At 46.5% G+C, this 23,554-nt stretch overlaps 1 protein-coding gene across 1 annotated transcript in view; it reads left to right on the plus strand.

Moving 5' to 3' along the window:
- The window catches only part of LOC144770056 (ABC-type organic anion transporter ABCA8-like), a 2,854,033-nt gene that overhangs the window by 2,778,297 nt on the left and 52,182 nt on the right, over nt 1-23,554 (plus strand). The window contains exons 36-38 of the mRNA XM_078654287.1: nt 852-992; nt 12,878-12,957; nt 20,900-20,955. Of these exons, the coding sequence (XP_078510413.1) occupies nt 852-992; nt 12,878-12,957; nt 20,900-20,955 (277 nt within the window). The remainder of the gene's footprint in view (nt 1-851; nt 993-12,877; nt 12,958-20,899; nt 20,956-23,554) is intronic.

Genomic DNA, 23,554 nt, shown 5'->3' on the forward strand with positions numbered 1-23,554 from the left:
TTTATGGTGCTAAAACTGTTTTTATCTGATCGCACCGTATCATAACCTGCTGCTATTTGTTAAACATCAGATTGTATCTACTAGCTCAACATTTCTAATTGTCAGTACCACAAACCTCTTGTGTTTTAACGCTATGTTGACTTTGCTGTTCTGCACATTATGTTTTTTAATCACCCATATGTAATTGAAGCCCCCTAATGTAATTTGGAAGATTCTTACTTAATCACTGTTGTTTACGTTGAGTTTCCTCTTTCTTTCTCAATAATGTATATTGCTATTGGAATCTTAGAGGTGCTCTTTTAAGGATATTTTATAACAAAATAAAGATTATTATTACGGTTATTATAGAGGGGCACAAGTAACCGGAAAGCAGTACATATGATACAGTTTACGAGGTCCACCAAGCACTGTTAGTTCTTAGGAACTTACATCTACATCTATCTTCTGAAATACTATTATAATATATATAAGTTGTTTAAAAATTTTGTGTGAGCACTGATAATAACAATACATTGGACCAATTTTATTGCAGGTGCTTGATATATTTTTTACTTATCTATACATATGCTGGTGCTAGTGCTTACATGGTTAATTGCTGTTTTATAGTGCGCATATTTAGTTTCTATGAAGTCTATATTTTATATATACTGAAAATTGTCCTTTTATTGCATATATTTTTAATATAATGAAATTTGTACTTTGTGCTTTTATGATTTCTTTCTAAATCGAATAAAGCTTGTGAACTGAATAGTGATTTTCAATGGTTGACCCGCTATCCCGTTTACAATATCACATTTAATAGTGCATGATCTTTTTCCATTTTGATTTGCAAATTTGCAAATTCTTTACAGGTGCATGGGGTCCATCCAGCAATTAAAGAGTAAGTTTGGAAAAGGCTACTTTTTGGAAATCAAAGTCCGTGACCATCAGCAAGTTGATGCCCTTCATATGAATATCCTGAAGATCTTCCCTCATGCTGCACGACAAGAGAGGTAAATAAATGTTCTTACAGAGACAGCATTTTAAATATTTATTTGTGTTCAACACGTGTACACTTACTAGGGATGATTTTGAAACTAGTGGAATGGTGGGCATGTTTATCAAATATGTATATGTAGGTGGGGAATGCTAATGTCTGTGAGAGAGCTAAAAGAATTGCTTTGTGAAGACTTATTTAATTACCTAAAACACCAGATGAACTTATTTAACTATACACACCTCTGGGGTGTAACGCAGGCCCCTGCAGCCCTTGTGGCCAGGGGGCCCTAACCCTTCAGGGGGCCCCACATTCATCTTAAGGGCTGTGAATATCTGTGAGAGTCGTGAAAGTTGTGAGATTCAGGGGCCCCTCATAACTCTTTGCAGGGGAACCCCACCATTTTGTTTTACTCCACTGACAGACCTTACACATCTAATAATTAAACAATAATGGGGTGAACCTATGTCCCTCAGAACCTGGGTATGGATATATAAACAAAAACAATGGTTCTGTCGGGTTTAACAAATATTTCTTATGAACACGTTTAGTTTAGTTTACTTGTTGAACACTCTTGTTTTATATAAATTGAATCATTCATATATATCTACACATTTGTAAACAAAGGGCTGTCAATACAAGGTGAGGTTTTTAAGTGATGTGTGATTAAGTGACATTTGTGCTCAGTGCTAGAGTTTAGTGCGCAATATGATTTACTCTGGTTCTTTGTGGGCTGTCATCACCACCCCCATTTCTGTCCTGATGAAGACCCGTTTTGACTACTTACTAGAGTATAGTTTGGGTTGAAACGTCGACGATCTTACGCGGTCCAGATTGACCATGCCTCTACGTGCAAAAGACTAATTAATGTATTGGCAACATAGTCATTGTGTTTTTCCCTAATTTTCTGGCCTCCTTTCCCATGTACATATTTTATAATCACGCTGTATATATTACGCACTAAACTCTAGCACTGAGCACAAATGTCACTTAATCACACTTCACTTAAAAACCTCACCTTGTATTGACAGCCCTTTGTTTACAAATGTGTAGATATATATGAATGATTCATTTATATAAAACAATAGACTATTCAGCAGTTTTTGTCACGTGTCTTAGTATTTGCACTGTGTTCCATATGTCAAGACAGCCGAGATATGAATTTTTGAAGACTTTAGAGAATAGCGTATAAACACTAAATGTGTTCATGAGAAATAGTTGTTAAACTCAACAGAACCATTGTTTTTGTTTATACTTACACATCTAATAGGCATGAAGGTTATTTACAAGTCACTACTACCAAAATCAGCAAATCACCAAATCATTATAAAATTCAAGACGTGGTATTAGCCTATTTTTTTAAGTTCTGGTTCTAGAGTGATTCTCTTGGACCCCCTAAAGATCAGTGCACAATCCAAAATGATCTCAGGACATTTTGTTAAATGAAAAAGTGGGCCTCACATTCTCAGTCCAGCCTTTGTCTTCCTGATGACTGTCTCCTAGAAGTGTTATATTTTCCAAAGGATAGTATGCAAATGAAAATACTCACTTACTTGCTCAATCCTAATAGAGAGAAAATAGAGAAAGAGAGGCTATTGTTTCCACTTCTAGGTTGTTACTGTTGTAGCTGGAGAGTTGGGTCTTCATACAGATGTCTGAACCAATTCAAGTAGTTCTTTATTTCATGTTAGGCCCTTAGGCTAGCGCAACAGTAGGTATATCTTGTCAGGGTTTATCCTCCCTCCAACTGTCCCCATCTTCTAGCTTCCGCTCAACACTACTCACCAACTTTCTGTCTCATTATTCACTCTCAGCATTCTAGACACCGGCTCAGAAATTAAGGAAATGGGTACAACCAAGATACTACACACCTCCCTTTCTTACAAACAACAAAACAAAGACATAAAGTACAGGGACAATCCTTTACAACAAATAAATCTCCAATATAGCTTACACATTCACCCAACAAGTACCTGTAAAACTCTCCAATACCCATGCACACTCACAAGGACAATGAATGGCACTACTAGAATCTCTGTGATGGGTCAAGACATGAGGATCCCCATGCCCCATGCCAAACAATGCCAAACAAGGAAAGGAGACAACAACAAGGTTGTGAGTACCATCACAAAATGGTCCAAGGCACGAAAGTCTTGTAACATTCTTGAACATGAGACCTTACCACAACATGTCTGCATGTTCACAATGGCACCATGCAACAATTATACATATGGTACATACAGTCATGGACAGCTAGGGCATTAAGCCCCCCTGCTTCCTTTGACAAAAGGTTTCTCTGTCATCCCTACATTTACACATTCTAGGCCCAAAACAAAATAACAACTGAAATGTTTCCATTCCCTTGCTCATACTCCAGCACAAAACACAACTACATTCATACACAAAGTCACCAGTCCACTTCATACTGCTAAATTATACAGCACAACAAACTCATACCTTCTCTGTCTTCCTCAAACAACACACAGATTCCAACAAGGACAACACACTGCACCACACACACACAAATGTGCAGCCCAGAACTCCCAATACACCCCACACCTAACCACATTAGGTGGCCAAACCAACACAACTAAGTGCCAGGCCGACAAAAGCACTTAATATGCACCCTCTGAAAACTGCACCAGAAATGTCAGGATGTCTTTTTTTGTTGTTTGAATTTCTTTCATTGGTTTTCAACAGTGAAAAGATAGCTAACGAGCCAGTACGCTCTATGGTTTTCGGGATGCAACCTGGCAATCGTAGGGTTATATGTGGCCAATTAGAAAGAAAATGAAGAAACTCAAACCCCCCTCCTCCCCAGAGAATAATACAGTGCTATCAGAAGGGCCTAAGAAGAACCGACCAGGGACAGACACAGGGAACCGTCTAAGAAGTGGAAGGGACCGGGCGGGTAGTCTAGGGGGGTCCGCCAGTCTCAATAGTCGTAAGTATTTAGGACAGGTGAGTTCCGTGAATTCGGAAGTCAATAATGTGAGAAAGGGAGCCCACAACTCGTGAAAGGAGGTCCCGGGGTGGGTCAGGAAAAGAGAAATCTTTTCCATCCCCAAGATGGCCCATAGCCACCCCAGGAGTGTAGGCACCGTCTTGGTGCCCCAATGAGTGAGAACATTTTGGACTGCTGCTCCCAAAGTGAGGGCCATCTGCCTGCCTCTCTAGGATTTAAGGGGAAATGTGATGGTGTTAGGGAGACCCAAGAGCACATAATCCGGGATTCTGGGTGTCAAAGTGGGCGTCGACATCAAGGATCTGCTGCCAATATGCTCCCAGAGAGGGACATCCCCATAATAAGTGTGTAAGTGTGCCCAAAGAACCGCAGGACTGCCAACACTGTGGGCTACGAGAGGTATTACCTCTGTGGAGTCTCACAGGTGTCAGGTGGCCAGTTTGGTGACAGTCTTAATAGAGGCGACATTGCACGCTGTGCGTCTGGCTCTATGATATATGTCCTTCCATTCCTTCTGTGTCAGGGTCCGACCTAGTTCCCTCTCCCATCGCAGTTGAATAGTAGTCTTTCCAGTATCAGCAGTATCTCTAATGAATTTATATAATTCTGATGTTAGCCTTGTGCGTCATTGGGTCGTGTGAGCAACCACTTTTCAATTGGAATGAGGAGTCTCCCCTCGCCCTCCCACACATCCCAGTGAAGAACCCAGTGGCGGATTTGTAAGTATCGGTATTGTTCTGTCTCTGGAATACTATGACCTTTCCGGAGGTCAGAAAAGGAACAGGGTCCAAAAGGTCAGAAAGATGGCCTAGGGAGCGGCAGGACTCCGTGGCCCAATGGTGAAATCCCCCATGGTCCGTACCTGGCGTGAAGGCAGGATTTTGTGCGATGGGGGTGATCGGGGACGGGAGTGTCATCAGGCCTCTAGAAACCGGAACCTTGTCCCAGGCTAGCAGCACTGGACGGGTCACTTCAGAGAGGTATAAGTTACGGTGTCGCCCTGTACGCTTGAGGAATGGGATTCCCCATAAAGGCTGGCCAGCAAGAGACCTATCCATAAATAGCCAATGTTTCTCCGACTACGGGAGTGACCACTCCACCAGCACCCGCAATTGGGCTGCTCTCCAATAGGGTAAAAGGTTAGGAACACCCAAACCCCCCTCCACCGGGTCTCTTTAGGAGAGTTCCCGGCGCATATCGGCCCGTTGATCCCGCCATATAAATTGTTCTATATCTTGTTGCAATGAACGTATGACCCCAACAGAGAATATGAGGTAAGATCACCATTTTCACCACCGTTATATGGCCCAATCAGGAGAGAGAGTGTGGTCTCCACTTCCTGAGGGAGTCACGGACTTGTCTCAGAATGTCAGTGTAGTTCGCAGTTTTAGTGGGCACAATAGTGGGAGAAACCTGCAAGCCTAAGTAAGAAATGGAGGGGAAACATCCTTTACGACGCAACTTTTACCACGCAGTGCCTTTACAACGCAGGTTTTTCAACGCAAGTCATTACAACGAATTGCGTTGGGAGGCGCTCTAGGATAGGTAATAGTTTAATTTACTATCCAGCACCTTCCCTACTATCAACGGGGACTGGATTTGGAATAGTAAATTAAACTATTCACTAGCCAGCACCCCCCAACGCAAGTCATTGTAACGACTTGCGTTGTAAATCCTGCGTTGTAAAGGCATGCGTAGTAAAAGCATGCGTTGTAACAACGTACATCCGAAATGGAGTCATGGACCCATTGAAGTGGGTAGGAAGATTGAAGTATCCCCTGTGTCTCCGACCCCAGGGAGAGATCTATGGTCTGTGACTTGTGCACGTTAATATTGAAACCCGAGGCAAAGGCAAACCTATCCAATTCGTCCAGGAAGGCCGGCAGGGACTCCCTAGGGTGTTCCAATGTGGCTACCACGTCATCCGCATATAAGCAGAGTTTATGCTCTGGCCCCCCAAAGTGCGCCCCTCTGATACCAGGATCAACTCTGACCCTTTGGGCCATAGGCTCCATGTAGAGGGCGAACAAGAGCGGTGACAGTGGACTCCCCTGTTGAGTCCCTCTACGGATAGGAAAGGCCAATGATGCCACCCCATTCACCCGCACTATGGCTGTGGGGTTAGTATAGCTACTAAAGACCCAGTCGATGTAGCGGTTTGGGATGCCGAAGTGACCCAGGATCGCCCGGAGATACGGCCAGTGGACCTGGGCGAACGCCTTCTCAGCGTCAACCAAGAGGATCATCCGCTCCGAAGCGCTCCGACCGATCCACAAGGTGGAGAAGTCGCTTGGTATTGTCGGAGCACTAGGGTCCAGGAATGAACCCGGATTGGTCGGGATAGATTAGCCCCGGGAGATGTCGAGAGAGCCTGTGTGCCAGAATACCAGTAAATATCTTCAAATCGACATTGAGGAGGGAGATAGGATGAAAAGACCCACATTGGTGCTTGTCTTTACCCTGCTTGGGGATCACAGTGATCAGTGCCTCTAACAAGAAGGGCGGACGTGAGGTTGCTGAGGTGTACCCGATTGAGTTAAAAACCAGGACGAGGAGTGGAGCAAGCCCAGCACAGAACTTTTTTATAGAAGGCAGAGGGGAACCCGTCCGCACCCGGCGATTTGTTAAGCTTCAGGCGAGAGATTGCGGAGATGACCTCCTCCAAGCAGATAGGAGCCTCAAGTTCCTCCGCTTGACCGGGGAATAATTTGGCAGTGGAAGCCCCCTGAAGATAGCGAGTGGGCCTGTCCACAGGGAGGTCCTGGGCAGCATATAGTGCCTCATAGATTTGCCGGAACATGTCAGCGAATTCGGGATCTGTATCGTGTACGTTCCCTTGTTTGTCTCGAATCTCAGTGACACAAGATATTTGTTGCTGCGCCCGGAGCCTCTTAGCAAGGAGACGCCTGACCCTATCTACCCCCACATAAAACGCGTGTTTCAGGTGGAGAGCTGCATACTTGGCCTAGTCCACGTCCAGTCCCGCCAGTTGTGCCCTGGCCGCCTTAAGGAGCTTCCAGGCTCTAGGGGCCCCCGTCCTCTGATGGATGCGCTCCAGTTCTGTCACCTCCCCCATTAAACGCTCCCATTTCTCCCTCCTGTCCTTGTTATCGGCTGCCGCAATGCCCAGAAACTCCCCCCTAACCACCGCTTTCCATGCTTTCCACAGGGTTGTCTCAGATATGGCTGGTGTGTCATTGAGATCTAGGTAATCGGTCAAGCATTATTGTATCTGCTGTATTACCGAAGGGCGCTGCAACAGAGTCTCACCTAGATGCCACAACCTGCGGGCGGGCCGGGGATAATGCAAAGGCAGGTACAGCTGCACAGCCGAGTGGTCAGACAAGGGGCAGGATAGGATCTCTATATCCCGTGTCTGTTGCGTCAGGGAGTCAGAGGTAAGTACATAGTCAATTCTGGCGTAAGTCTTGTGAGGGTGCGAGTAAAATGTATATTCCCTGGTGCCTGGGTGGCGCTGTCTCCATATTACCATAGGTCTAGCCTCTGCTAGAAGTCTCTTCACTTCCCCTGAAAGTCTCCCACACTGTCCCTAACTCTGCCCCGAGCGGTCCTCTGCTTTGTCACAGTCCAGATTAAAGTCGCCTCCCAAAAGGACGTTTCGGTCCAGCAGTCATGTGAGTTCCTGAATGGCATCTGTCCCCTAACGTTAAGGGAAAGGACCTGAATATCAGGAGGCATGTGGGGAGGACCTAGAGAAGGCTAAGCAGGAGAGCACACTGGTCTGCACTGCCGGAAAAGAAGCATCGGTGTGTGGTAACTGCCACTCATCTAAATAAGCGGAGGAGGACGGGACCTAGAAACCCAAAACCAAAACCTAACAACCAAAAACATTTACTGCCGAAGTCCACGAAAGGCCCGGGCAGTCACCCTGTGGTGAGGCGTAAGATGGATAGCAGGAGCTCCCCTCCGCCCCCACCCCAAACAGGGCCCAAATGAATACCTCCAAGTGGATCCCAGGGTGGATGCAGAAGACAGCGCCTCATTCAAACCATGTCAATCAGCCGAGTACAAATTGTCTGCTAGTGATTGCTAGATAGCTGACCGCTCTTTTGCGATGGCCTCCTAGTCTGGGTGAAGGCTCTGCGGGAAATTCCCGACTCGCTGCCATCGTGTGAAGTCCGTTCGGCACTCTGCTCCGCCCCGGTTCAGAGTCGTCGCATTCTGGAAGTCGAAGAAGTGATGCTTCTTCTGGAAAGGATCAAATCTGTCAGAGTTTGCCTTCCAATTTAAAGATAGGGTGGTCCCAAGAATAGGTGACATCTTTAGCGCAAAGGAATGTTGTGATGGGGCGAAACTCCCGGCGCCTCTGCAGTGTGCAAGTCGCCAAGTCCTGGAAAAGAAGAGGCATGCAGGAGCAAAACTCGATGGGGTGGTTGGATCGAGCTTCCCGGATGATACGCTCTTTGAGCTTGACGTCATGCACGCATATTAGAATGTCCATGGGGGGGGGGGCAGTCAGTAGATGTCGAAGTCCCACTCTATGTGTCTGGACGAGTTCGATCTTCAGGTCCGGAGGATTCCCTAATAAATGACAAAAAAGGTCTATGATGAAGGCCTCGATATCCTGCGCTTCTGTCCCCTGCGGAACCTTGCAGATCCTTATATTATTACGGCGGGAACGGTTTTCAAGATCCTCGGCATGTGCTTGCAGGTCTAAATGTTGGTCCCTAAGGCGCTGGACTTCTTGCTGGAGTTGGGACACCTCGTCGTCTCTGGCAGACGTTTGGTTCTTTAGCTCATCGACTCTCACCCCCACCGAGTCGATGTTGCGCTGCATCTCTCGAATCTCTGCCATGAGGTCTTTCTTCATTGAATGGAATTCACTCGTGAGGTCAGCAAATTTGGGACTCCAGGACACTGCGCATGACAGGCCCCTCTTGATCTTCCCCCCGGTCCCGCAGGGGGGTCTTTCTGCAACAGGGCTGGCTCAGAGCCACCAGTAAAGGCCTTAAGCAGGAGGTCCTTGAGTGATTTGTCCCTGCGGGGCTTGTTGGTGGCCATCTTGAGGTGGGTGTCTCAGTCAATGGAGGAGTACGAAAGCGTCCGGTATGGATACTCTCCCCAGGCTCAGAGAAAGTACCGTCGGGGTGTCCCACCTGTTTCGGTCTCCAGAGTCTACTCTAGCGCCTGGAGGACCATAGACCAGAAAGCCGAGCCAATGCCTCCAAGCCGATGGTGTGGCCAACTTCCACTGTTGCTGCCTCCTCCAGGTCAAGCCCCAACTCTCGCTTCCCACTTGGATTGAGGGCGGCCACAGAAGCTCCTCAGTGTCACTAAAGCGGTGGCTCGCCGGCGCAAAGCCTTCTGTACAGCGTCGGAGTCCCAGTCGTCCCAAGGGCCACAGGCAGGGCCCGCTCCTTCTCTCACTGTTGCACAATAAGGGTCAGTCCACCCGCTGGTGCAAGTCTCGCATCAGGGGGACAGGCTTGGGTGCTAGTCTCCCGCCCCACAGCTACTGTCGAGGTTCCCCCGTCTCATTGCTATGCAAACCCCTCCATCACTCTCCGAGGGGGGGTCGTTAGTCTGGGGAAGCGCTTCGTCGAAACAGGTTTGGAGCCCCGTTTGGGGGTTCGCTGGTTGTTGCTTCGTACGCTGGGCCAAGATCGGCGGTCGTAGCAGCGAGAGGCACGTCCTACTCAGCCGCCATCCTGACCACGCCCTGGCCGTCAGGATGTCTTTTGAACACAATGATGACAGCCTCCAGTAAACTCATACTGAAAGATTATTGACATGATACAAAAAACGAATACTAGAGAGACACCTAACCACATTAGCAGGTAGAGTTTACTTGCCTGGAGAGAGGATTTGGCCTAACGGCTAGAGCAGTCAAACTCGAGCTGGGGAACTGGGTTCGAGTCTCGGCATGGACGTTCAAAATCCTCTGATTCTGGGCAAATCACTTAATCTCCCTGTGCCTAACAAAAAATGAATGTGCCCATCTGTAACGCAACTGGTCCTCATGTAAAGCGCTCTGATACCTTTGGGTCTAGTTTGCTCTATAGAAAACAAAAAAAAAAGTACATTCTGGTGAAACTGTGGCTATCACCCACAACACCACATTTTCACTTCATGGGGTACTTCCCCTTGTAACGTGGCACTAATTTTCTCCCACATCGCACACAGGTGGTATTCCCCCATGCAGCTTCTCATACAAGGTGCTAGTCTTCTCCGGGTTTAGCACACCTAGGGAAACTTCCTCATGGAACTTCTCTCAACAGGGACTACACTTCCTCAACTTAGCCACCTATTGGATACTCCCTCATGGAACCTCCAACAAGATAGCAATCAGCTCTTGATTGTTGACAATGATTGGAATTAGATAGAAATCAGCAGAGGATCAGGGCAGAGCTCAGAGGAACCCCCAAAGTGAAGTAGAAAAGAGTTAGAGAGAAAAATGCCCAGGGAGAAACAAATGGAACATTTAAGAAGCAAACAATGAGAGTGGAGGAAACAACCATTCCAAAAAGAAAAAGGATAGCAGGAAGAGGGTTCTATCATGCTATAAGTCACTAATGGACAATACGAGTGAGTACAGTGCATGATTGGTGCCAGAAAGTAGGGTAATTTCTTTGCAGTGTGGATGGTGCAAACCAAAATGAGCAACATGAAACAGTGAAAAACTGAGAGTAGGAAATTAAGCACTTTTTTCAGCAGTGAAGGCAGGAATAAGAAACAATAGGTTTGAACATAGAAGAAAGTAATCAATGTGAGATGTTTTTTCGAACTGTTTGTGTGCAAATTTCAATGGATTAGGAAACATGTTAGAGGAAAGATTGATAAGGACCTGAAGCATGTTAGATATACCAGGTATTCTGTAAGAATATGAAGGGGAAAATGGCAAAGAATGGATCCAAACATGCAAACCTTGGGTTGGCCTTTACTGGAACAAAACAAGTTTGCCTTGTAAATTAGGGTCAATGACACCAAAAGATGAAGTGCCATGGGACGTAAGCAGCAGAGCTGATGTAGGTAAGAAGCAGAGAACATTATATACCTTTTTAGATTAAAATAGTTGCCACAGTCAGACACTGAGAAAGACAACCAAGAAAGGAGATCTGACAGAACCTGCCTACACGAAGGGATGAAAGACGTCGCCGAGTGGATGAAGGACAGCTGCCTGAAACTGAACTCGGACAAGACGGAAGTCCTCATCCTGGGATCTTCGCCCTCCGCCTGGGACGACTCCTGGTGGCCCCCAGCCCTGGGCACCGCACCCAAGCCAACCGACCACGCACGCAACCTGGGCTTCATCCTGGACTCCTCCCTCTCCATGACCAGACAAGTCAACGCCGTCTCCTCATCGTGCTTCAACACCCTGCGTATGCTTCGCAAGATCTTCCGCTGGATCCCGACCGAGACCAGGAAGACTGTCACCCAAGCACTCGTCACCAGCCGACTGGCCTACGGAAACGCCCTCTACGCCGGAATTACAGCCAAGCTACAGAAAAGACTCCAGCGCATCCAGAACGCCTCCGCCCGACTCATCCTGGATGTCCCCCGATGCAGCCACATCTCCAGCCACCTGAGGAACCTGCACTGGCTCCCCGTCGACAAGAGGATCACGTTCCGGCTCCTCACCCACGCACACAAGTCTCTCCACGACCTGGGCCCCAAGTACCTCAACGACCGCCTGACCTTCTACACGCCCACCCGCCAGCTACGGTCCACCAGCCTCGCCCTCGCAGCCGTACCGCGCATCCGAAGAGCCACCGCCGGAGGAAGATCCTTCTCTTACCTGGCTGCCAAGACATGGAACTCCCTCCCCATCCACCTTCGGCTGACCCAGGACCATCTCGCCTTCAGGAAACAACTCAAGACCTGGCTGTTCGAGCAGTAGCATACCCCTTCCCCAAGCACCTTGAGACCCTCCCGGGTGAGTAGTGCGCTATACAAATGGTTTGATTGATTGATTGATTGATTGATTGACAATGAAAATAGAGGGTGTAACTGAATACATTTGCGATGACAGGACACAGCCACTTGTAGATATTAGGAAATGTATTAGGCAGCGTACAACAAACCCTGTCACATCCCAGCTCCTCAGCAACTGCCAGCTTCCCAAGCCTCCTGGATTCCAACACTCTAGAATCCAGCAGTGGAAGCATCCAGTTGCCAGGATACTGCAAATACCAGGTGGGAGGGTGGAATATAAACATATCATTGTAAAATAATTTGACAAATTATTTGCTAGATGAGTGCAACTGAAGATTTAATAGATGAGTGCCATGGAAGAAGAGTGGTGTAAATCCAGTGATATTCAGCTTTGCAGGAATGAGCCATTGCTTGGGGCTTTATAGGTGGAGGTAGTTGATTGGTTTTAGAATAAGTGTTTGGTTTCAGAATAAGAGTAAATGAGCGATGTGTGTAAGAAGGGGGAAAAGAAGGGCTAGAAGTTCTAACAGAATAAATCAAATAGCAGGAGTTGGAAAGTGGAAAGCAAACACTGCACAAATTAATGGCGTCTGTATTTTGGTACCCACTGGGATGCTTAGAGGCAGATTGATTGTGTGATTGTTTGGGAGGGAAGTAACAATTGCAAGCATATTGCACACGTTCTTCAGTTTTATGTCTCCTTGATACTCAGCCAAGGCAAGAAGGCTAGGGCAACGAATTATCTTTCGCCTCATATATCTTCCTTTGAAATTACTGAGAGCCACAAAGAGCAAATGTATCAAGATTCTAAGTCAAAATGCAGTGTTTCTCAAGTAGGATCTATTAGAATTTAGACCTTCTATTATGATATGTCTCCTAAATGTTTAACATGTTATATCAATTTTTGTGGGGGGCTGTATTTGGTTTTTTTTCTCCCTCTGATCGCCTAGATATGTGATTATTTGATTTAACTGCATTGAGAGGAGTGCTACCACATAAAATAAAGACTGTTGTTGACAATGTGTCTTTTCTCTCTGATTAAGGTTTCCATCCTTGTTATCATACAAAATACCAATGGATAATGTCAAGTCACTATCACAAGCTTTTTCTGTTTTAGAAGAAGGTAAGATTAAATTTCACATTGCCCAGTTATCGTATCTCAGTAATGGAATATTCTTGAAGAGCTGACTCACTGAACTAAAATTAATAATGTAAGGGGTACCTGGATCAAAATGGAGAAGACTTCCCAGATGAGTGTCTGTGGGTGCAAATTAAATACCTGATAAGAAGGATGAGAAAAATAGCTGATTGATTACATTTTATGGGTAGACAGGGAGCGTTCCTACTAATTGCAGGACTAGTCTTGGCCTTAGCTTTCGGTTTTGGTTGATGAGCTATTTATTCTGAACAGTCATTGAAACTGTACAATGTAATGTAATGGCCTCAGATTGGTGAGTCTAGTGGTCGTAACAGGAAACACAAATATTGTCCGTTCACGTGATGGGTATATGTTCCCCTCCTAGTCAAACTGGATCGATGTACCTGTTGTGCTTGAAATGTATCACCATCTGTACTATGTAGCACAAGCACCATCAGTGGGCATTCAGTTTCCTGTTACGAATTTTCGTTGTTCTGGGGAAACTCTCCTGATTGTGACTTTAGGAACACGTCTAATTTTGAGATTCAGGTTCCAATAACGTTTGAAAACTGATACATGGTTACGATCACCTCCAATACATTGATTTTGGAGGTACTGTTCGTCTAGCAATCTCTATTAGCCTTGAAAAAGTCCTTCCGGACGAAATACACGTCGGCTGCCAGTGTTTCTGTATGTAATGGGATTCTGAAATGAGGATATACAGGAGCAAAAAGATTGACTTATGGACTTCCTCTGTTCACTATAATGGTTACTGCCTACCTTACAGATTTGGACTGATTTTTGATGTGCCTCGGCATTTGTGCAAGGTGGGCGGGTCAACCATATTTAGGCTCCCCAGGTATGACACTGTGTTGCAGGGAAACAAGAGACAAGTCCTCAGAAGGGAACATGACCTGACATTTTGACCAAAGGTTAGGGCATGATTCTAACTAGGGGCATAGTGTGTTATCAAAGGATAAACTTGCACAATCAGATTGCCCTTGGGAAGTCAAGCCAGATGTTATTACTGTACCAGAAAGGTCTTCACAGCTCTTGCTGGGATAATAAAGTGAAAGGTGCTGACCCTGGAAGCAAGAGTTACTCAATTTTCACTAACTATCACCCCTTAACTGATGGGAGATTGAAATACAACGACAAAGAAGACACAGGTTACATTAAGAGCCAAACACCCTGAAGTGGCAATGATAGTGCGTGAGGATCAAGGAGGACGAACCTCAGCAAGTGCTGTCCTTCAATACTGCATAGTCCTAGCCAAGGCCAGACTGGGACTGCAAATCAGCAATTGCGTCGGACTGGCTGTGGGGGTAGTGTGGGGGCGGATGGGTGTGTGGGAGCATGTGGAAAACACTGCAGCTGCTTTTGTTACAGGGGTTGATAAAACCAACCCCAGTAACAAAACTGGCTCCTCACAGGTCCAAAACTGGCCTCCACCCTAGCGGCCCACCAAGGAAACGCCCTGTGCCCACTACAGCCAGTCCAACTCTTATAACTTGAATATCTCCAGCCACAAAAAATGTTGCAACAAGTCGGACAGAAGCACCCCCTCTTACAATAAACCCTGGGACCACTGGAAGACAGGGTCAGTTATTAACCCTGGCTTCCAAGAATCAGGACAACAGAGCCGCTTCTATGTTACAAGTGATTTTGCTGGAACTAAAAGACCTGAATGTAAACCAGGTGGTGTGTGCAGCAGCCCTGGTTGCTCAGATGCAGGGACTAGAGAAAAAATAGCTTTTCCTGAATCACTTTGAAGACATTTACACCTAACAATAGAACCTCCAGGCTCAGCTATGGTTGAGTACCTATAGAAATGGTCCCTTTCAAGAATATCGGTGGGAGAAGAGGCAGGCCTGGTCAGCCAAGCCACACAGGGACTGACTGGGGTCATTAAGCATCTATCTAGGGGAAAGGCAGCTGGCAATGATGGGTTTTCCTCTGAATGTTATCAGACCTTTGTAGAGAAGTTGAAGGCACCGATGGCACAACTCTAGAACCGTTCCTAATCAGGAGGTAGCATTACTCCATCTTTTTTGAGAGAGAATGTTGCTTGGTTTTTTTAAGAAAGGGAAGGATCCTGCCAACCTTGACTCAAATTGACCTATAGCACTCCTTAACATCGATTATAAAATCCTGGTTAAATTAATTGCTGCAAGGTTGACTGCCCTATAATCTCAAATCATACATAGGAATCAGAACAGTTTTATGCCCGAATGATAGCTCTATTTTTGGTTGAGGCCATTGATTGTGTTGTGGTTAATAAACTCCCAGCTGCTTTTATTTTTATGATGCGGAAAAGCTTTTGATGTAGTCAACTGGTCTTTTTGATTACAGTATTAGGAAAGGTGGGGCTGCCAGCTCAGTTGATAAATAACTTAAGTAATCTTAATAAAGGCGCTAACACCTCACTTATAATTAATGGGAAAAGTTCTGAGAGATTTCAAATTTCCAGGACTACTAGACATGGGTTCCCTCTCTATATTGAACCATCTCACTAGCGATTAGAGCCTTCTTTGAGATAGTCAGTAGCTCCCGGTGCCCCAAAACTCAAGCTTTTTGCCGACAACCTCGTGGTTTACTCTTCTTCTAAGGCTCAATCAATTGAAGCATTGTTTAAAACAATTGACAACTTTGCTGTTTTAGGGGGATACAGAATTAACAAATGTGCTCCTTTTATTTAATTTCGCACCAGGGTCCTATTCCCTCTGAACTGGCTGCCTACCATAATAACAGTCCCAAGAGGTATTTGGGATTTTGGTTTTCGGAAGAATTAGATGAACTCTATAGGTTAAATATCCATCCACTAGCTCTAAAATGTGATTACTCTTAAGTAGCGGGAGTCATTTGCCCATCTCCATAAGTGGCAGAACTGAATTGATTAAAATCAGTTGCCTTCCAGCACTCCGTGCTGCCAATTGGGATCACTGAACTGTTTTTTAAGGAAAGATTTGATTAGTTTATTCCTTTGGAACAAGCAATCCCCCCACACAGGTATCAAGAAACCTGGACTGGTTTAAGAGAAAGAGAAGCTGGCTGTTCCCAATCTGCAATTCTACTATCATGCTAACTTTTTAATTCTTGTACTTAGGCTATTTAAATTAGGAGCCACCATGTTTGTTTGTATTTTCTTGACAAGATTCTGGAAAAATTGTGTTATTCTAAACTACAACCAGTTTGCAACCCAAAATTGATACTATATCAAATTTTGAGCATGTATGTCATCATCCGTAGATCCCATACTCCCATGAATGACAAAAAGGGAACTCCAACATTGGGAGGCGGTAGGACTGGCTAACGTAGGTTACAGGATTATGAATGGCAACCTTGCTACCCGAGATGTCATACAGCAGAAAATCGAAGGGCGGGGAGTGTGGTATCAATTTTCACTCAATCAGTTGCTTAGCGCTTTAAAGAATATAAATGCACAAGAATTAGAATCATCAAGAAGTGAGCTCCCCTCCCTTTAGACCCACCTCCAGCCCACATAAACGCTGCCCGCCCCTACCTCCACCTGTACGTAAAAAAGCCGAGCTAGCACTCAGATGTACCACACCGGGAGGGAGGGTCCTTGAAGGAAGGTGAGGGAGTAGGACTAGGAGTAATGCCATTATCAATAGTAATGGACGCATTACCTCTAGTCCCTCCCTTGCCTTCCTTCATCCCAAGTGAGGACATAGCAAGCAGAAGAATACAGAGACGGACAATTCAGTGATAAAGGACACCAACATGTAATAACGTGCCCCAAACACAGAGGACAAGACCCTGTAGCCCAGAACATTATCCAAACATTTCAGACTAGCAATCTGACAGTGACGGACAAACAAAGAGGGAAAAGACCAGGTCGTAGCCCTACAGACCTCCAGCAGATGTACCCTGTAACACGGCAACTGCAGCCACCTCACAGCGAGAAGAGCGCCCCCGAACCCTCACAGGAGGATCCACCCCCCGAAGTAAGGAAGCCATCAAGTCTGGGGACCGAATCCAATGACCCAGTATAGCAGCAGAAGGCACAACACCCCATGTAGCAGGACCAAAGACAACAACAAAGCGACCCCCATCCGTACCGACTCCACAACCTGCAGGCACCACAAGAAAGCACGCCGCACCTCCAGACAGTGCAAAAGAGACTCCCCAGCCGAGGAAGGAGCTAGAAAGAAGCCAGGCAAAACCACCACCAGACCGAGATGAAACGCCAAGTAGACCTCAGGGACAAAGGACTGTACCGGCACCAAAACCACCCGATCCGAAACGAGCCTGCAGAAAAGACATTAACACAACAAAGTCCCCAAAGCACTAAAGCAACACGCTGAGGGGACGGCCACCAAAAAACAAGTCCCAGAAGTCAAGAGGCGCAACCCGAGACCCCCAAGGGGCTCAAAGGGGTAGGACCGGACATGACATCCAACACCATAGTGCTAAAAAAAGAAATGGGTTTTAGTAGGCAGGAAGTGTTGGCGCTCTAGCAATATTAACTTTTCATCCAAAATGAGTGTCAAGTATTTGAGTGGTGCTGTCAGGGAGGGGAGACCCTTGAAACCCCTCAATCCGTGTGGGGCAAGCCACACAAGTACAAATTCACAAAGTCCTGCGCACTCAAAGTAACAATACACAATGTGTAAGTAAATGTTCTGAAGAAACCATCCAATGTTGCAGTCAATTCCGGAGTATAGGTTCTCCCTTTTAATTGGTCATCAGGTACAGATTACATACAGCCAGCCGACACGTGTTTCATTGTAGACAAACAAGTGTACTACAACTCCTCAGGGCCCAATTCCGGTGATAATTCCAACCCGGAAGGGTAACTGGTTTCACGGTGAGTCACGGAAATTATAGGTCGTGTAATGACCAATTTGTATATTCATGCAAGAAATAGGAGACGCCAGTATCGCAGTCAATCCTGCGTCGGTAAAAATCAACAATAAAATCCAACACCTTAAAGGGCATGAAATGTAACAAAGGAAAATGCCCTAGGATATGGTGAGGCAAGGAATTGATGGTAGAGAGTTGGCTTGGTCCCGAAAACACGGATACGTGTTTACACTGGCTAGAATTAGAATCCCGCTCCCTCCATCTGGCGTCTTGAATCCGAATCGGACATGACAAACAACACCAGCAGCAAACTCAATGAAGGGAGGGACCTGACAGGGCAAGGAAACAAATTCAACAGACCCTGACACAAAAACGAGGCATCAGACCCCTGTCATCCCACAAATCACGCCAGGAGCCCCGAAAAGCCGGAAGAGCTGCCCACAGCACCCGCAGAGAAGCCACGACAACCCCAGAGGAGCCCCAACCACAAGGAACCGCAACACCAAAAAGAGGTCAGCAACTGTGGTATCCACTTACGTAGCAGCCCACCAGGCCACAAAGGCCCGCCAATGCCCAGCAGAGGATTGCAGAGCAGAGGACCTACGGGAAGCCCGGAAAGGAACAGCCAAACGGACAAGAACCCCCAACACAGCTAAGGCCTGCCACACAACCGGCTGACAGGCATAACCCAGCACGGACCCCAGGGGAAGGGCTGGAAATACCTAAGGGGGTGGAATCACCAGAAGGACCCACTCCCGGTCCCAACACAATCCGGCCAGGAGATGCCCGAATCAGCGGAAAGGGAGGGAAGTCATACAGAAGACCCGAGGCCAAGGAGATGCCAGGCCATCAACTCCCAGAGCCCCAGGACACCGGCCCGAAGAACAAAACAGGCCCACAGAAGCAATGACCGGGCCCGCAAACAGGTCCATCACCACAGGGAGGCCCCAAAGACCCACCAATCGGTCAAACAAACTGGGAAGGAGGGAGAAAATCCCAGGTCGATGGAACGACCCTGCCCAACTGAGTCACCTGCACACCGTTCACCCCTGAACATAGAGAGCAGACTGACCCAGCACCCAGACCTGAGCCCACAGCAAGACGTTGCTGCCAATCAAGGCCAAGGACTTGGAACAGGTCCCTCCCCGATGGCAAACATAGGACCACGCAACCAGAATGTCAGAAGGAACCAACACCCGAAGGCACGCAGAGACCTGAAAGCGAACCAGGGCCAGCTAAACCGCCTACACCCCCTGGTAATTCGAAGACCACCAGGAGTCCAGCAGGGACCACCCCTCTGAACCAGCACCGACCCCAGACAAGCACCACACCCGGACCAGCCAGCAGCAGAAGACACAACCAGCAGAGCCGGGGGAGCCAAGGAAACACGGCCAAAAGAAATGCCGGCAGAGTAATTATGAGAGTCCCACATGGAACAGGACAGGCACAGGCAGCAGAAACAAAAGACTCTGAGACCCATAGACCAACACCACTGGATCCAGCAGGCCTGAAGAAGAAGGTGAAAACATGCCCAGGGAACCAGAAACCTCAAGAAGCCAAAAGTCCCCACAGAAACTCCACCGTAGGGGGAGTCCCCATGGACAACAAGGCCAGGACCAGCAACATAAGAGAGACCAGGCGCTGGACAACCAGGCTGACCAGAGACCGGAAATGAGCCCCGAGGAACACCAGGGTTCGAGAAGGAGACAAAGAAGAAACTCCCAGCACACCAAAAAGCTGCACCTCAGCAGAACCACTAAGGCTGCCCTGAAAAAGAGACTGGTCAGCTGCATGCAGCAAGAGGCCAAAAAGGAAGGAATACCCCACCGAAGGAAGTAGATCCAGGAGAGGAGTCTGGGCCCCCGTGAAGACCATGGGAGACGACAAGAGGCTGAAGGGAAGAACGCAAAATCAAAAACTGGTGCCCCTCACAGCGAGCCTCAGAAACTCGAGAAGAGGAGTCGACAGGGACACGGAGAGAGGCGTCCCCCAAGGAGGCAAAAGAAAACTTACCCATCCGAACCCAATGAAGAACCATCAGAAGGGCCAACACACGGAAGGGAACCCAGGAGTCGACTCAACAGAGACCCAAATGGGCCTAAAACCGCCGGACACCGACAGCACTGGTGTTAGGTGTTGACGAGGGTAGGGCTGAGGTAGGAGCCCTGGGGTATGCAGCGGATTATGTTTTTGTGTACGGAGTAGAAGGGAGGTAGATGGATCCTCTGTGTTCAGCCAGTAGGGAAGGAGGAGATCCAGTTGAGGGCAATGCCTTGGATGCCGATGTGGTGGAGTCTGGTGATGAGGGTGTGTTGGGATACGGTGCTGAAAGCCACTGAGAGGTTGAGGAGGATGAGTGCTGCTGCATTACCTTGGTCGAGGAGGCATCTGATCTTGTATGCTGCCGCGATTAAGTCCACGGTCCAGTTCTTCTTCCAGGTGAGGATTCCCGGCGGCGATTCTATCTTTTCCTGGCAGAGGGGGGTTATGTGTTCATTCAGGGGCTTGCGTCCTTATTTAACTCCCCCAGCCGCTCGCCAACTCGCCTCCTGATTGGGGGGGGTCATAGGCTACCTTGGGGTGACCAATCCTTGTTACCCCCTTTTTCGCTGGCTTCCATGACGGGTTGGGGGGAGGGCTTCCCGCCTCCGGGCGGCATTTGCCCCGGGCCCCCATCGGGTCCGGCTGCGCCTTACCTTGCCTGGGCTTCGACTGTACCTCTCTGAAGTGCAAATGCAAACAATTCAATAGGTCTACAAAGAGGAATGTGGTGGTTTGTTATGCCCGAAACTGTTGGAACCATTTTTAAAGCTTTCTATTCCATGCCAGATAAAGATACTTTCATTTACTGTGTTCTCTTTTAAGACATACCCTTGAACCTCAGTATAAACTGGCTTGCAACATTGTCAGATGTGCCCTGCTGTAACGCCTATGTGCTCTTAGTTAGCGTTTGCCTGCTTCAAAAAACTAGTTTTGCACTGTAAAAATAATCTTCTACTGTTTTAATTGGGCTTGCGTGAAATAAGACAGCATATGATGTAGGAGTCTTTCAATGCTTTCCCTGTGTAACTTGTGTCTTGTCACGTTTTTCCCCCTAAAGTTAAGCGGACGTTTAACCTGGAGGAATACAGCTTTTCACAGTCCACCCTGGAGCAGGTACAGTACGCAGCTTTGAATTTTTATAATGATGGGGGCATGATTGACCCTTCAGTCTGGAGTAAACTGCAATTACAGTCAATGCTATTGTCAACCGGGTGTTTTTTTAAGTTCAGAGGCAGGACGATTGTGCTTGTGAAACATGTGAGCGTGGATGTTGGCTCACAAAAAGGCCAGTGGTAGTGGCAATCGCACGTCTGCCCCTTGCGCCTGTTATCTCCCTATACAAGTGTAGTGATAATTATTTTAATTATAGCTATATTCTGAACAAAGAGCACACCAGTAATAAAAACATATTCAAGGGCTTCATTCTGACCCTCTTGAATTCCGGTTGTAAATCTATTACCGCACCTTGTGGTTTTACCATGGGATGGATTTACACTGTTTGTGCCGGATCCCGGTATTTCCCCAGAGCGAGGGCCTAAGTAGCTTTGAAACAGACAAAAGAGGTTGGATAGAATACAGCAGTTGTCTTGCAGGAATATATAATAAGGGTATTTTTTTCTAAAGCTAAGTACGACTTAATCTCATGCCTGCAACTCCGGAAGTTCAAAACAAATCACATTGCAGAGCGAAAAAACTTTGTGAATGGATCTCAGTATCTATTTGATGAAATCACTCATATGGTCATAGGTTCATAGGGGCAATATTAAATCATACATGTAGAATATGCTGTGGTGAACATAGCCTGGTTACATCCTGCTAGGTCCATTACATTTCAGGTATCCTGACTTTATCCTCTTGTTGTACTCTTAATATTGCTGTGGTGAGAAGTAGAAGACGCAAGGAAGACAATTACAGGAATTTGGAACCCAGACTATTTCCTCCCTCATTAGAAGTTGGTCAAAACTTTAATTAGTGAATGAATCGGGGTTACGATAATGTTTTCTACCGCAATAACCGGTTGACCTAGAGCATGGGTACTCACACATATTTTCCCGGGAGCCGCAAAGTTTGGTTTGGGGTGGCTGGATTGCTCTAAAGAACATTAAAACACAGCAATTTTCACGGCCAATTTGATGATTTTCTTGTTTATCCACAGTCTTTGTTCTTAAATGTACAAATGTCCACACAGACACATTGTGGTATTTATATTTGTTGTGTGCAAGGGTATCCGGTTGTAAAGACATGGTGTGACCGAGGGCCGCACTGATGTCAGCGGGGGGGGGGGTATAAAGTGGAAGTAGGGAAAGCAAAACAAGTATATCTACTAGCTGTCTTTAAAAATGAAGGTGTTCCTAAAGTTAAAGGCCTAGTTACATCCTTTACCTACCTGCAATTAACCTTTAAATACGCGTTTGTTGTATACTCAACATTCTTTTCCATGTTAGTGCTGAGTCGTGTAAACAGCAGCCCAGTGCTGCTGCTGCTGCCAAAGGGGCCGCATGTAAAGGTCAGCAGCCGCGGCCCGTGGAGGGAGTTCCGGTGGGGCAGAAAGGTGGGGAGTGGGAGGGGCAGGGTGGGAGGTGCTAAAAACCGGAATATGGATAATTGGAGGTAAGTGAACAATTTAATTAATAAGACGAATTTCGTAGCGCGCGCTGCATCACATTTTGCGATGCACTGCGCGCTACGAAATTCATTTAATTTATTAAATTGTTTACTTACCTCCAATTATCCATATTCTGGTTTTTAGCACCCACCACCCTGCCCCTCCCCCGCCCTGCCTTTCTGCCCCACAGGAACTCCCTCCACAGGCCGTGGCTGGAGGTCAGAAGGGCCGCATGCGGCCCCCGGGCCTTACTTTGAGTATCACTGACCTAGAGGGTGAGATGAGGGTGTTCCTCTTGCTCCCAGTGTATAGTGCTTAGTATTTAACTGGAACCAGATGTCTTATTTTTAGATGATGCTTTTCCTTTTGCAAACAAATGTTTATGATAGCATTAAAAATAGGGCAACAATGACAACACGTTATTTAAATAACCAGGTAGGTGTTAACTCCAAGAAAATCTGTACCTGCTCAGTTTGTCATTATTGACATGAGTTTAGTGTTGTAAACAGGTTTTGAGTACCAGTGATTGAAGCAGTAATGTTTTCTAATGGGAATTTCCTAACATTGCTCGCGAATGCTACCTGTAGATCTCAAAGATATGTGCACTTTTATCAACTTTTAAGTTAAAACTGTGAATTTCAGTTTCACACCCTTTTAAAGTTGTTGCAAGGAAAGATTGGCAATATCCATTCAGTGTCAAAGTCACTAGCAAAAAAAAATGTTAAAGGTAACTTATGAGAAAACAAAACACTCTTTACAGCATTCACTGAGAAATATTGTCAGTTGTGGTTACTAGTTGACAAATTCGTTGAAATATACAAGTGAAAAGAGGTAAGAAAAGTGTTAACCACCTGGTTAGCAAAAAAATTAGGAAGTACAAAAGACTATTCTACTGTAATAAACACCTCGTATGGTATAGTCCAAATTTGTATACGATCGAATGAAAAACTTGGAGCACCCTGTGTGTTTTCTCTTTCTGCAAAATACTGATTATAAGGAATGGTGGACTGTGATGTCCTTTCGGTCTAGAAATTCCATTCATCAGTTCCAGTGCTCCAGTGCTCTGCATCGTAAAGGATTGCATGACGCGCTTTCTACATTTTTTGG

This window comes from Lissotriton helveticus, chromosome 7 (genome assembly GCF_964261635.1).
Source record: "Lissotriton helveticus chromosome 7, aLisHel1.1, whole genome shotgun sequence".
Taxonomy (NCBI): domain Eukaryota; kingdom Metazoa; phylum Chordata; class Amphibia; order Caudata; family Salamandridae; genus Lissotriton; species Lissotriton helveticus.